The following is a 12,365-nucleotide window of genomic DNA, read 5'->3' as shown; positions in this document are numbered from 1 at the left end:
TGTTAGGAAAGATTTTATTTCATACAACTAGTATACATGTCAGTTTATAAATTCATTCCAGTGGAAAAAATGCTGTGTGCTTATTTGTTGCACAGTTGAGTCTCTGTGTTAGTTTTCTATTGCTGCGTAAGAAATTACAACTTAGTGGCTCAAAACAACACCCACTTATTTGCTCACAGTTCCTTAGTCATAAATCCAGGCCCGGTGTGGATGGGATCTCTGGACAGGGTGTCACAAAGCCGTGTCCTCATCCTGAGCTCAGGCTCTTCCTCCCACCTTACAGAGAGCTGTGAGCAGAATTCAGTTTTCTCCACTTGTAGGTCTGAGGTCCCTGTTTCTTTGACAGCTGTCAGTGAGGAGCCATGGGAAGGGTGCTCCCAACCCCTAGTGTCCATCAGCAGCTTTCCCATGTGGCCCTTCATTTTCAAAGCCCCCAGTAGAGAAATGCCTCACATTGAACCCCTCTCACACTTTGAATCTTTGCCCAGGAGAAACCCCAATCAGCACTCACCTGATTAAGGCAATTCCACCCAACATAGCCCCCTTACCTTAAGGTCAACTGATTTGGGCCTTCAGATACCTCTGCAAAATCCCTTCCCGGTAGCACCTACTTTAGTGTTTCTTTGAATAATTGGAGAGTGAATAACAACGGTGGTTATTATGAGCAAGCGTAGCGTCAGCCTAGCACAACCTGTTCTACCTAAGTTTAATTGGGGCATTGTTGGAAATTGAAGTTCAAATAGATTGTTGTGTATGGTAATAAATAAATCTTGTCTATTAGCCATGAAAATTCTTCTCAAAATCTTAAAACCAAATAACATGTTTAATATAATTATTTTAGAGCAAGTGAAAAAGTGCAATAATTCATTCTCTCTTTGGACACTGTATTTATCATGTATGGCAGCGTAACAAATTATCCAAAAATTAGTACCTCAAAACAACAAATGTGTATTATCTCCCACACTTTCCCAGGATCAAGAATGCAGGAGAGGTTTACCTGAGCGCTTCTGGCTCAGGGCCTCTCTCAAAGTTGCAGTCAAGTTGTCAGCCAGGGCTGCGTCATCTGAAGGCTTGACTGGGGCTGGAGGACTCGCATGGAACACGGCTCACTCAGGGCTGTTGGAAGGGGCCTCATTTCCTTCCTGGATGGTCCCAGGAGGCCTCAGTTCCTAACCGTGGGGACTTTTCCATAAGGCAGCTTCTTCCCTAAGAGCAAGTGATAAAAGAGAGAGAGAGACACCAAGATGGAAGCTGCAGTGAGTTTTATGCCCTAGACTGAGTTACACACCATTACAATAGCCTTACATCAGTTAGAAGTGAGTCACTAAGTACAGCCCACTCAAAAGAAGGACATTACTCCACCTCTGGAAGGGAGGAGTGTCAGAGAATTTACACACATATAAAAATTACAATGAAATACTGTTTCAGGATATTGTAAATCAAATGCTTCTTTCATGTGATTTTTTTTTTTTTCATGCTTTAAAGTTCACTTTTGGAAAGTCATGATTAAAAATTTGAGCCAGAGAAAGGAAATACAACCATATTTTTAAGTTTTTTATTACAGATACATTTAATAACAATGTTCCCTACAATAAACGACAACAAAGTTGAAAACACATAGTAGCTAGATCAAATACTTTACAATAACTATCTTTATTTTTTCTTAGAATTTTCAAATTTATTTAAGAATGTTAAAAATGAGATTTCCAGTCAAGATGGTGGAGTAAGTAAACACTGTGCTTGTATCCTCTCACGACCACATTAAAATTACAACTAAACTATAGAACAACCATCACTGAAAATTACCTGAAGTCTAACTGAACAGAAGCCCTACAACTAAGGATATACAGAAGAAGCTACCTCCAGACTGGTAGGAGGGGTGGAGACACAGAATGGGCAGGTCCAATGTCCATGTGTGGTATTTAAAAATTGGGAGGGAGATCTTGGCTGCGGAGGTCTTCTTTGAAAAGTGAGGAGTCCCAACCCCACACCAGGATCCACAGCCCGGGGTTCCAATGCTAGGGAGAAAAGTCCCCATAACTTCTGGCTGTGAAAACCAGCAGAGATTGTGGCTTAGTGAGACAGAGGGTGGCTGCTGGCCCAGGCATTCCTCTTAAAGGGACTGTGCATGGACTTACTCGCTAATGGACTCACTCTCTCTGAGCTCCAGCATTGGGGCAGCAGCTCAAAAGGTGCCAGGGAGATAAGAGAGAAAATGAGATTTCTGGCTTCAGGATGAGGGCTGGAGGGGAAACGTTCTTCCTGAGCCCTTCTACCTTCCAGTGTGCATACTTAATAGGATGCCATAGCTTAGTCCATCAATCTGGCTAACAACTTTCACCCACCCAAATGATTCCCTGAGAAACCGCCCCACCCAAATTGTGGGCCCACCCAAGCCACATCCATTGCTTTTCCACACAAACTACCTGTCTTGGCTCATGCTATGGACTTTCTTAAAATCTCAACCCCAAACAACAGCATCTGGCCTCAGCATGGCCCATACTTCTTGCTGAGCAGCCCCAAACCCGGCATTGGTGGCAGCCAGCCTTGGTTCAAGGCTTGGTACCTTGTAGGCACCTCCAAACCCAGCACAGATAGCCATTTATAGATTGCTTTGTGGCTCATTTCAGGTGGCCCCAAGCAGGGCACTGCCTATGGCTGAACTTGCCCTGCAGAAGGACCCCTCCCAAGAGGTGGACGAAGCCAGAGCACTACCCAGCTGCCTCTGTGGATGACACGTGGCACACAGAGCAGACCCCCAGAGACCTGGTAAAGTAAATCCTGCTCCATAGGGTCAGCCCCTCCACAAGAGCTCCTCCATTGTAGGCACAGGCAGTCCTCACAATCAGCCCGAGGGTCAATCCCTCCCATCAACATGCAAACACCAACCAAGGCTCAACTACAACAGGAGGGCACACACAACCCACAGGGGACACACCTGCAGCACCTGGCTCAGGTAACAAGTGAGACTGTGCCACTGGGCTACACAGGCCACCTATTACCTAAGGCCACTCTACCAAGACCAGGAGACAGAGCAGCCTTACCTAAGACACAGAAACAAACACAGGGAAGCAGCCAAAAAAGAAGACGAAATCTGTTGCAAATGAAAGAACAGAACAAAGCTTCAGAAATAGAACTAAACAAAATGGAGACAATCTATCAGACACAGAGGTCCAAACACTGGTTATAAGGATGTTCAGTGATCTCATAGAGAACTTCAACAAAGAGATAGGAAACATAACAAAGGAGATAGAAAACATGAAAAAGAACCAGTAAGAAATGAAGAATACAATAACTGAAATAAAGAATACTGGGGGTGCCAAAAAAAATGTATACACATGACTTGTATTCATCTTTTGTTATCGGTATATACTAAGTATTACAATTTTAATAGTTTTTTCCTTTCTTAAAATGTGTATACATTTTTTGGCACCCTCTGTATATTAGAGGGAATCAACAACAGATTAGATGAAACATAGGATTGAATTAGCAATTTGAAAGATAGGGAAGTAGAAAACACCCAATCAAAACAGCAAAAAGTGAAAAGTATCCAAAAAAATGAGGATAGTTTAAGTGGCCTCTAGGAGAACATCAAATGTAACAACATTTGCATCATAGGGGTACCAGAAGGAGAAGAGGAGAGCAAGAAATTGAAAACCTATTTAAAGAAATAATGACTGAAAACTCCCCTAATCTGGTGAAGGAAATAGATATACAAGCCCAGAGTCTCAAACAAGATGAACCCAAAGAGGCCCCACACTTAACACAACATAATTAAAATGCCAAAGGTTCCAAGTGGGAGGGAGTTGGGAAAATGGGTGAAAAGGGGGAAGGGATTAAGAAGTACAAATCGGTAGTTACAAAATAGTCATGCAGATGTAGGGTACAGCATAAGGAACATAGTCAATAATATTGTAATAACTATGTATCATGTCAGATGGGTACTAGATTTATCAGGGTGATCACTTACTTCATAAGTTATACAAATGTGTAATCACTACTTTGTAAACCTGAAACTAATATCGTATGTCAACTGCAATTGAAAAAATTTTTTAATTATTTTTAAAAATAAGAATAAAATCATACACATACACACACACACAAGACACACACACACACAATGGGCCAAAGACCTCGACACCTCACCAAAGATGACCTACAGATGTTAAGTAAGCATATGAAAAATGCTCCACATCATATATGTCATCAGGGAAGTGCAAATTAAAACAAGGAGTTATCGTCACACCTACTGGCCCAAATCCAGAACACTGACACCAAATGCCAAGAGGATGTGGAGCAACAGGAACTCTCCTTCATTGCTGATGGGAGTGCAAAATGGTCCAGCGACTCTGGAAGAAGGCTTAGCAGTTTCTTGCAAAACTAAACATCCTCTTAGCATTTGATTCAGCAACTGTTTCTTGCTCTTTACCTAAAGGAGTTGAAAACTTATGTCCAAACCCAAACCTGTACACATGTGTCATTCATTCGACCACAAGCTAGTTTAGCATGAAAGGAGAAGATTGTTACGGTTGGTAAAATGTCCTTTTAGTTTGTAATTTAGGAACTCAAGATCAGCGTTCACTTTTCATTGATACGCTCACTGTAAGCTTCATTGTACACACAGCTTCTGTAAGACAGGGTTACACATAATGAATTGAATGCTGAACTGCTCACACTAAGATTTTAACAACATTATATTTTATCAGAAAGTAGAATGAATCATTTATTTTGAAAAAATAAAATACATAACAATTACAAGCACTTCGTCAATCGAACATATGATCTCAAATAGTAACAGTTAAATTAAGAAGCAACCAGCCAATTTCAAAACACAGTTTTTAAAATGAAATTATTTTTTAAATAGCTTTACTGAGATATCACTGATATACAAAGAACGTACATACTTAATGTGTACAATGTGTATGATGGTGTGTGTGAGGTCAGGTCATGGCAGACGGGGGTGGGCAAGTCTCCCCACCGCCTCACATTATAATAATTGGAACACACGTTCAGGTATCAGCTGCAGAAAGAAAGTCAGGGAATCCTGAAGTCACAAAGTGGGGACCTGAACAAATCTCGCATCACTCAGTCCCACACAAGGCAGCTGCCTCACACTGGGAAAGAAAATAGTTACGAACAAATGCAGGTCAATCACATAAGTGATTACATTCTCAACAGACCACCACATGTTCAAACTGTCCCAAAGAATCCTCAGTACCCAGTCCTGCCCCTCCGCCCCCCCCCCCCCCCCACTTCAGGCCTCCAGGTCTCACCTCTAGAAGCCGTGAGGGACACATCAGAGCCCTAGGCACTGTCACTGCCTGGGGGAGAACAAAACAGGACGTGGTCAGAGCCCACAGCAGATGTGGCTAAAGGAGGAATTATGGGGGTGTGTGAGCTCCCCCAAGGGCTTCCATCTACACTGTCCCAAGGGTCTCAGGGATCACCCTCCTCCATACTCACCTGCAGCCTGAGCGTAGTTCCCTCCTTTTCCACCTGCAGGAAGAAAACATCACGTGAGAAGCCAGGAAGGAGGCAGGACCATGAGGTCCTAAAGGAACACCCTAGTCATGGACCCCAGAGAAGTTTCCAGAACTGTGACTACAGACCCACGGCAGGATCAGGAAACCTGAGGAAAGTACATGTGTGGGGACTGGACCAACCACCCTCCTGGAGGTCTGTCCTCAGCAGGGACCCTCCCCTCTGACCTGTGACTATTGAGAATCAGGTCCCTATCATCAGAATCATCAAGGTGATAAATCTGTCCCTCATTTTCACACGTGCTTTAATAAAGAGTAAGTGTTAGCAAATAGGGCCCTAGACTGGGAAAGCACACGTGTGTGGATGGTCCTACCCACTAATGAGGCCTCACACATGTCTACCTGGGGCTTGAAACCCCCAGTGGGACAAGACACCTCAGTCCCGCCCCTTCCCTACCTGAGCGCTTCCTCCTCCACAGCACAGCTCCAGTGACCGCAGCTCCAAGGAGGACCAGCCCAGCAATGATGCCCACCACCATGCCAGCGGGGATGGCGGCCTGAGGAGGCGGCTCTGGAAGGGAAGGGAAGGTGAGGGCCCAGACCCCCAGGCCTCAGCCCCGACCTGATGTCCTCCAGAGGCCCCTGCTTTCCCTGAGAAGAGGCTCTGTGCCCCCGGCCCCCTCCGTACCCCATCTCAGGGTCAGGGGCTCGGGCAGCCCCTTGTGCTGCACATGGCACGTGTATCTCTGCTCCTCTCCAGAAGGCACCACGACAGCTGCCCACTTCTGGAAGGTCCCGTCCCCCGCAGGCCTCGTCTCCACGAACTCTGTGTCCTGGGTCAGGTCCTCCCCATCACGCTGCCAGGTCAGGGTGATCTCCGCAGGGTAGAAGCCCAGGGCCCAGCACCTCAGGGTGACGTCATGGTCAGAGGTGCGATGGTGGGTCATGTGTGTCTTTGGGGGATCTGAGAAGGGTAAGAAATTTTAGGAACTTTGTATTACCTCCTATGGGCTACTGAAACAGCACTCATGTGACAATCCTAAGGATGGAGAGGACAGTTGGGGGCGCAAAGTGTGCAAAACTCATTTCAGACTGGACTGGGATCTGAGATAACCCTCTCTACTCCTTGGAAATGATAAAAGGAAACTGGCACTTTAAGAGGTCTATGGAAGGAGCTGGTCTTCCTGTTACTCTCTAGTCCTGAAGTCCTGACTTCCTGTTAAAACTTTATGGTTCTAACTTCCTGGGGATGGGGGATACAAATATAGGGGCCATTTTGGGAGAGGGGTGGAAAGTTGCACGTGGGCTGCTGGCTGGGGGAGTGCACGTTCTCACAGAGCTGCGATGGTTTTGCTTTTTCCATCCCCCCCCCCCCCAATAAACCCTCTTTTTAGCGGACTACCTAGAAAATTATTTTGTCCAGTCGACATAAAATACTAGAGTCAGGGTAAGACACCTAGGTAGGAGGTTCCAGGTCTCTGGGTGAGATAACAGAAACTTTTGATCCTGACTTTGGTGGAGGCAGAGTGATGAAAAAAACATGGAGTCAGACCTCCAGTGAAGTTGGGCGTGGGGCAGGGAGCACAAGTCACCTAGTACTGCCCAAGGCTATGGCCAAAGTCAAAAAAATCATATTATTTCAGAGGTCTGTTCCATCTCTGGAGAGACTGGATTCCTTCAATGTCCTAAGAGGACGATGGGGCTTTTGGGCGTGCCACTCAAGGTACAGGATTTGAAAACCCTTCGAAATCCTCGTCCTCAGATCCCAGGGGAGGGTGGAAAATTCTGCTGTCGATCCCATTTTTCTCCCCTTTGGGTTGGGCCAGCTGGAGGTACAGACTCTGCCTGAGCGGAGATCCGGGCGGTTTCCCCCCCAGCCCCTGGTACCTGCGCGCTGCAGCGTTTCCTTCCCGTTCTCCAGGTACCTGCGAAGCCACTCCACACACTCCCTCTCCAGGTATGCCCGGTAGCGCTCAGCTAACCCGGCCGCCTCCCATTTGCGCCGGGTGATGTGAGCCACCGTGTCCGCCGCGGTCCAGGAGCGCAGGTCCTCGTTCAAGGCGATGTAGTCGGCGCCGTCGTAGGCGAACTGCTCATAACCGCGGAGGAAGCGCCCATCCGACCCCACGTCGCAGCCAGAAGTCCACTGGAAGGTGTGAGACCCTGGCCCAGCACCCGCGGTCAGCCCCGCCCACTTGGCCGCGCCCCGCCCACGTAGTTTAAAACCCGAGAGCAATCGCTCTTTTGGTCAGATCCCTTTTCTGCCTAAATTGAAAACAAAATCCGAGTAAATTCCCGCGGGCTCTTCCTAGCCTGGGGGTGAATCTCGGGCCCGGAAAGTAGGGGAGACGCTGGCTCCTCCAAGGGGGAGACGGGTCGTGACCTGCGACCCGGGCCCGCGTCGCTCACCTGACTCGCTCTGGTTGTAGTAGCCCCGGGCCGTCTCCAGGTTCGACCGCAAAGTCTGGGCGTGGACCTTGGCGATCTCAGTCTGAGCTTCCCAAAATTGCGGTCCCTCCTGCTCCACCCATGGCGCGCGCGGCTCCACCTTCGGACGCACCGCGTCGCTCTCGAACCGCAGGAACTGCGTGTCGTCCACGTAGCCGACCGAGATGTAGAGGGCCTCCCCGCGGCCGGGCCGGGACACAGCGGAATGGAGATATCTCAGGGAGTGGGAGCCTGGGGACAGGGAGGGGCTGAGACTCAGGCGACCCTCCTCCCGGCGCGGGTGCCGGGTCCGAGGGCGATGGGCCGGGAAGAGGGAAGGGGCGAGGGGGCTCGTCCCACGGAAAAGGGGCGAGGCGACACAGAGGTGACGCGCCTTCCCCGGGGTCCTGCGTCCCCACTCGACTGCCCTCTCGTTCCTCCCCCGCAGATGTCGTTCCCTCCCGACCTCGTACTCACCCGCCCAGGTCTCGGTCAGGGTCAGGGCCGCAGAGAACAGCAAGAGCAGCGTTCGGAGCCCCATGACCCAGACCCTGAGGGTCTGGGGAAAATGAGTTCCGCGGGTCGGTGAAGACTTTAAAACCCGGAACCGCGGTGAAGCTGATTGGCTTCTCTAGAAACCAATGGGACCGAGACCTAGAGAAGCATCATTTGTGTCCAGGAAGAACGACCTGACACAGGTTGTGAGAGGGAGAAGTGAAACCATGGGGAGATGGGGAATCCCCAATTCTTGGTTGCTAGCCTCCGACATCGCCCTGGGGCCTGAGACCCTGAGAGCCATCAGGCTCGGGGACCTGAGACTTTGCTCTGACCCCTCCTCCGGCATGGGGAGCTCTTTGTCACATTGTCTCCCTGAGTCTTGGTCCAGGGGCTGTCTGAGGAAACCAGGGAGAGACCCCCAGGCTGAGCCCAGCCCCCTTTCCTCTTCTCTTCCCGGATTCTCTCTACCTGAACTGTACTCCTACTCCTTAACTCTCCCCCTGGACTCTTGTAGAAAACTCAGGGAACATGACGTCAACATGAAGCTGGCCTTGGGAAAGTTGGTGAAGAAACAATAAACCTGGCTGGGGCAGTAGTGCCTGGGGTCACCACTAGAGATTCCCATAGGGACCAGTTTCCTTCTTGTTTGTTAACCACAGTAGGTAACACCATTTTGATAACCCTTGAACATCAGGAATCTGTAAAAGTAGTGACTTCACCCTTCATATATAAAAGTGTCTAAACAGCCCTGCAATGACCAAACCAAGCTCCTAATTTTCACTTTGCCAAACTGTGGCTCCAGGTTTTCATATTTTAAAACTATCTTCATTCTGTAGCCTGGAGTTTGTGTGAGTCCAGAATACATATCCGCAATACAAAACAGCATATTGAAGTAGTTTGTTACTGGGTGTTATCTATGCCTGGGCCTTTATTTATAAAGGTGACTGAGTGATGCCTGGAGACGCTAATGCCATTGAAAGAAGATTTTTTTTTAATTACTTACATTTCCTAAGAGGAGGGGTCGGCACACCACACGGGCCACATGGGGAAGCACCAAGGCTGGTCAGGAGGCAGAAGGGAAGGAAAAAAAGCATGGCTCTGATCCTTTATTGTGATTTCCTGGAGAAAGGTGGGGTTGGGGAAACATCTTAGGATTGACTAGTCTGAAAAAACGTAATTGGCAGGCTCTGCATGATAAGGGTTGTCTCTAGCTGTCTGGTAGTCAGAGGAATATTGCCTCCTGAAGTGGAAGAGAGCCTGAGAGAACAGGTGGTCAGAATATGAGCTCTCGACTATTTAGTTTTCAAAGGAAAGTCATGCTCCTGGACAAGCCCTTTATTGTCTCTAAGAATGGCTAATCCTGGAAGGAGCAGTCTCTCCCCATTTCTCAAGAACACAAATGCCAGAGCATCAGGAGTACAGAAAATAAGAAAATATTATTGGTGGGCTCCATGGCGACCAACATCGAGTAGATTTTTAGATCTTTTTTGGTTAGTAAATTCTGGGGAATTCAAACGGAGCTTTCAAGTGGAAGGAGTGAAGGCTGGCTCAATGGTGAAACAAATACATCTATTGAAGGAAACCAGGCAGGTGATACAGCTGCTTCTGCTAGGAGTCTATCAAATGAAGAAATAGTTCAGAAGATAGAGGAAGTACATTCTGGGGCTTAAATACAGAACTACGATATAAATCAGACTTCAAGGAGGTCCCCCCAAAAATTAGATGTGTATCTGTACAAACAGATCCTACTGATGAAATTCCCACCAAAAGTCAAGCATAAAATGCAAAAAAATAAAAAGGACGAAGAAAAGGAATCAAAATATAAAAGACAGCCAGAAGATTCTGAATCAAAGCCGAAATCACATCATGATGGGACTGTGGATTCAGAATTCGATATTTTTTCTTTTTTTTAGATTTTTTTTTATTATTATTGGGGAAGGGGAACAGGACTTCTATAGGGGAACAGTGTGTACTTCCAGGACATTTTTTCCAAATCAAGTTGTTGTCCTTTCAATCTTAGTTGTGGAGGGAGCAGCTCAGCTCCAGGTCCAGCCATTGTTAGTTGCAGGGGGCACAGCCCTCCATCCCTTGTGGGAGTCGAACCGGCAACCTCGTGGTTGAGAAGACGCGCTCCAACCAACTGAGCCATCCAGGAGCTCAGCGTCAGCTCAGCTCAAGAGTGACTGAGTGAATTCCCTGAAGATGCCCAGCTCATGCACTGCTTGTCCCCGTCCAGATCTCAGGAGCGGGGAGTGAGCAGCACCTCTGCCAAGTAGGGAAATACACGCTGGTCCAGTCTGGGTGTGCCACCCAGGGATACACCTGCGTACATGTAGGACCTGAAACTCTCTTTGCTCTCACTCATCCTAAGGCCCCTCGTACCCTCTGCTTTCCTTTAGCTCTCTGTATTCCTTCCCCCAACTAGTTCGCTTAGCAGCTACTACTAAAACGACTGTGGGCCAGTTAGCTTCTTTCCTATCAATAAGGATACTGACATTTACCTCATTAGAATGCTAGAACAGTTAATGAGTATCAGTTTAATAATGTGCAATTCCTGAAACATAATAAATACTCGCTAAATAGTTTCCATTTTTATTCACTTACTTATTCATTCATCCATTTAGTAAATATTTACTATTTACAGCGCCAGACAGCTTGTCCAAGAAGTGCTGAAGATACAAGTTAATGGAGACACAATCCTGACCCTCAAGATTCCTACTCTTTAATGGGGGTAAAGGACAAGTAAGCAGATATTCCCATTGCTGGAGAAAAGTGCTCCGAGAGGCTTCCAGAGAGAGTATGAAAGGACAGAAGAGCTGCTACTTACGTTGCATATTCTTATAAATTTCATGGAGTTGGGGCAGAGTTGGAGGGAAAGGCGTGCTCAGTGACCTGGTGGCAGAGAGCTTGGCATGTTCAAGGGTAGGCAGGGAGTTCAGGGAACTGTGCATGGAAGCAGCTAGATGACCAGCTCTGCAGCTCAGATCTGGGCTGGAAGGTATAGACCTGGGGTCATCAGCAGACATATACTATTACTGGGAAATGTCATTCCTGGGCTCTCCTTCTTGGAGCTTCTGGCTAAGGGTCTCTGCTTCCCCTGAGAATGAACTGGCCCCAAGATGGTGTAGGTGTGGGGACAGAGCCCCAGAAAGTAGTTTACAGGCTCTCGGCCTCACGTGGAAGGGTGCTGGCTCAGGTGGTGGATAGCCGTCGGCTGTGGCTGATTGGCCGTCGGCTGTGACCAGTTAGCCGATTGGCCGCTGATATAACTGCTGCGGCTACGAAGGATTGCCGAGGATTGCCGAGGAGCCGAGCAGAGCTGAGCAGAGCCGAAGAGAGTGGAAGAGGAGAGCCGAGAGAGAGGAGGAGAGTGGAGGAGAGTAGTCGGTCAGTTGGCAGAAAGGCAGACGGCATGTCGCACGTCCGGTGAACCCAGCCTCCAGTGAGACCATAGTGGTATGACTCCCCTACCTATGGCTCCGTGGGTGTTCCTTTTTGGCCTCACCATATCCTGCGTTCTTATGTGGGGAGCGGCACCAGAGACCCCGCAGGCCGCCCCGCACGACAAATGGCGCAGCGAGCAGGGTCTCCCGCACGACAAATGGCGCAGCGAGCAGGGTCTCCCGCACGACAAATGGCGCAGCGAGCAGGTACGGTGCCAACCAAAACCTACCGAAGCATGGTGGAGCGGTTTGTTCGTGTGAGAGCCCAGCTTCGGGAGGCCCATGAGGAGCGACACCGGGAACGGGAGGCGCGGTCTGCCTGGGAGACTCAAGCCTCCAGCTGGCACATCACCCTCTTGGCCATGGACGGCATTGCCTTCATTTTGGTAATCTGCTGCGGCGTTAAGCTCCGAGGGTGGTGGACTGCGACGGGCCAGCCGTCACGAGTCGATGGGTTCCCGAGTGGGGGAGTGGGAATGAATAAAAGACACTCTCACATATGATGGCGATCGCGGAC

The 12,365-nt window shown here is 48.5% G+C and overlaps 1 protein-coding gene across 9 annotated transcripts; it reads right to left on the bottom strand.

Annotated features, from left to right (window-relative positions):
* LOC109439581 (patr class I histocompatibility antigen, A-2 alpha chain-like) lies at positions 1 to 8,539 on the bottom strand. Of its 9 annotated transcripts, XR_016020373.1 has the most exons (9): positions 8,385 to 8,539; positions 7,890 to 8,159; positions 7,368 to 7,643; positions 6,169 to 6,444; positions 5,938 to 6,051; positions 5,464 to 5,496; positions 5,274 to 5,369; positions 998 to 1,206; positions 1 to 621 (listed from the first exon to the last, which is right to left on the bottom strand). XR_016020373.1 is itself a non-coding variant. In XM_088795889.1 (8 exons), exons 1-7 carry the CDS (start codon positions 8,446 to 8,448, stop codon positions 5,305 to 5,307), a joined length of 1,098 nt encoding a protein of 365 aa, XP_088652015.1. In that variant the 5' UTR covers positions 8,449 to 8,539; the 3' UTR covers positions 1 to 1,206; positions 5,274 to 5,304. The 9 variants fall into 9 exon arrangements, 8 of the variants coding, with proteins under 8 accessions (XP_088652015.1, XP_074188756.2, XP_088652013.1 ...); XM_088795889.1 differs by having other exon boundaries at positions 1 to 1,206; XM_074332655.2 differs by having other exon boundaries at positions 1 to 1,206; positions 5,274 to 5,321.
* Between the last annotated feature and the right edge of the window lie 3,826 nt (positions 8,540 to 12,365).

The sequence above is a fragment of the Rhinolophus sinicus genome, chromosome 2, assembly GCF_057876585.1.
Source record: "Rhinolophus sinicus isolate RSI-liver-muscle chromosome 2, RSI-T2T, whole genome shotgun sequence".
In the NCBI taxonomy this organism is placed as follows: Eukaryota; Metazoa; Chordata; class Mammalia; order Chiroptera; family Rhinolophidae; genus Rhinolophus; species Rhinolophus sinicus.
The sequence above is the reverse complement of the archived record's forward strand: the minus strand, read 5'-3'. Positions and strand labels throughout refer to the sequence as shown.

Excerpts from the sequence above, each read along its gene's own strand:
- LOC109439581 (XM_088795889.1), bottom strand. The coding sequence starts at position 8,448 with ATGGGGCTCCGAACGCTGCTCTTGCTGTTCTCTGCGGCCCTGACCCTG. Across the intron at positions 8,160-8,384 it reads CCTGACCGAGACCTGGGCGG|GCTCCCACTCCCTGAGATAT; the intron begins GTGAGTACGAGG and ends CCCTGTCCCCAG. Across the intron at positions 7,644-7,889 it reads CTACAACCAGAGCGAGTCAG|GGTCTCACACCTTCCAGTGG; the intron begins GTGAGCGACGCG and ends GTGCTGGGCCAG.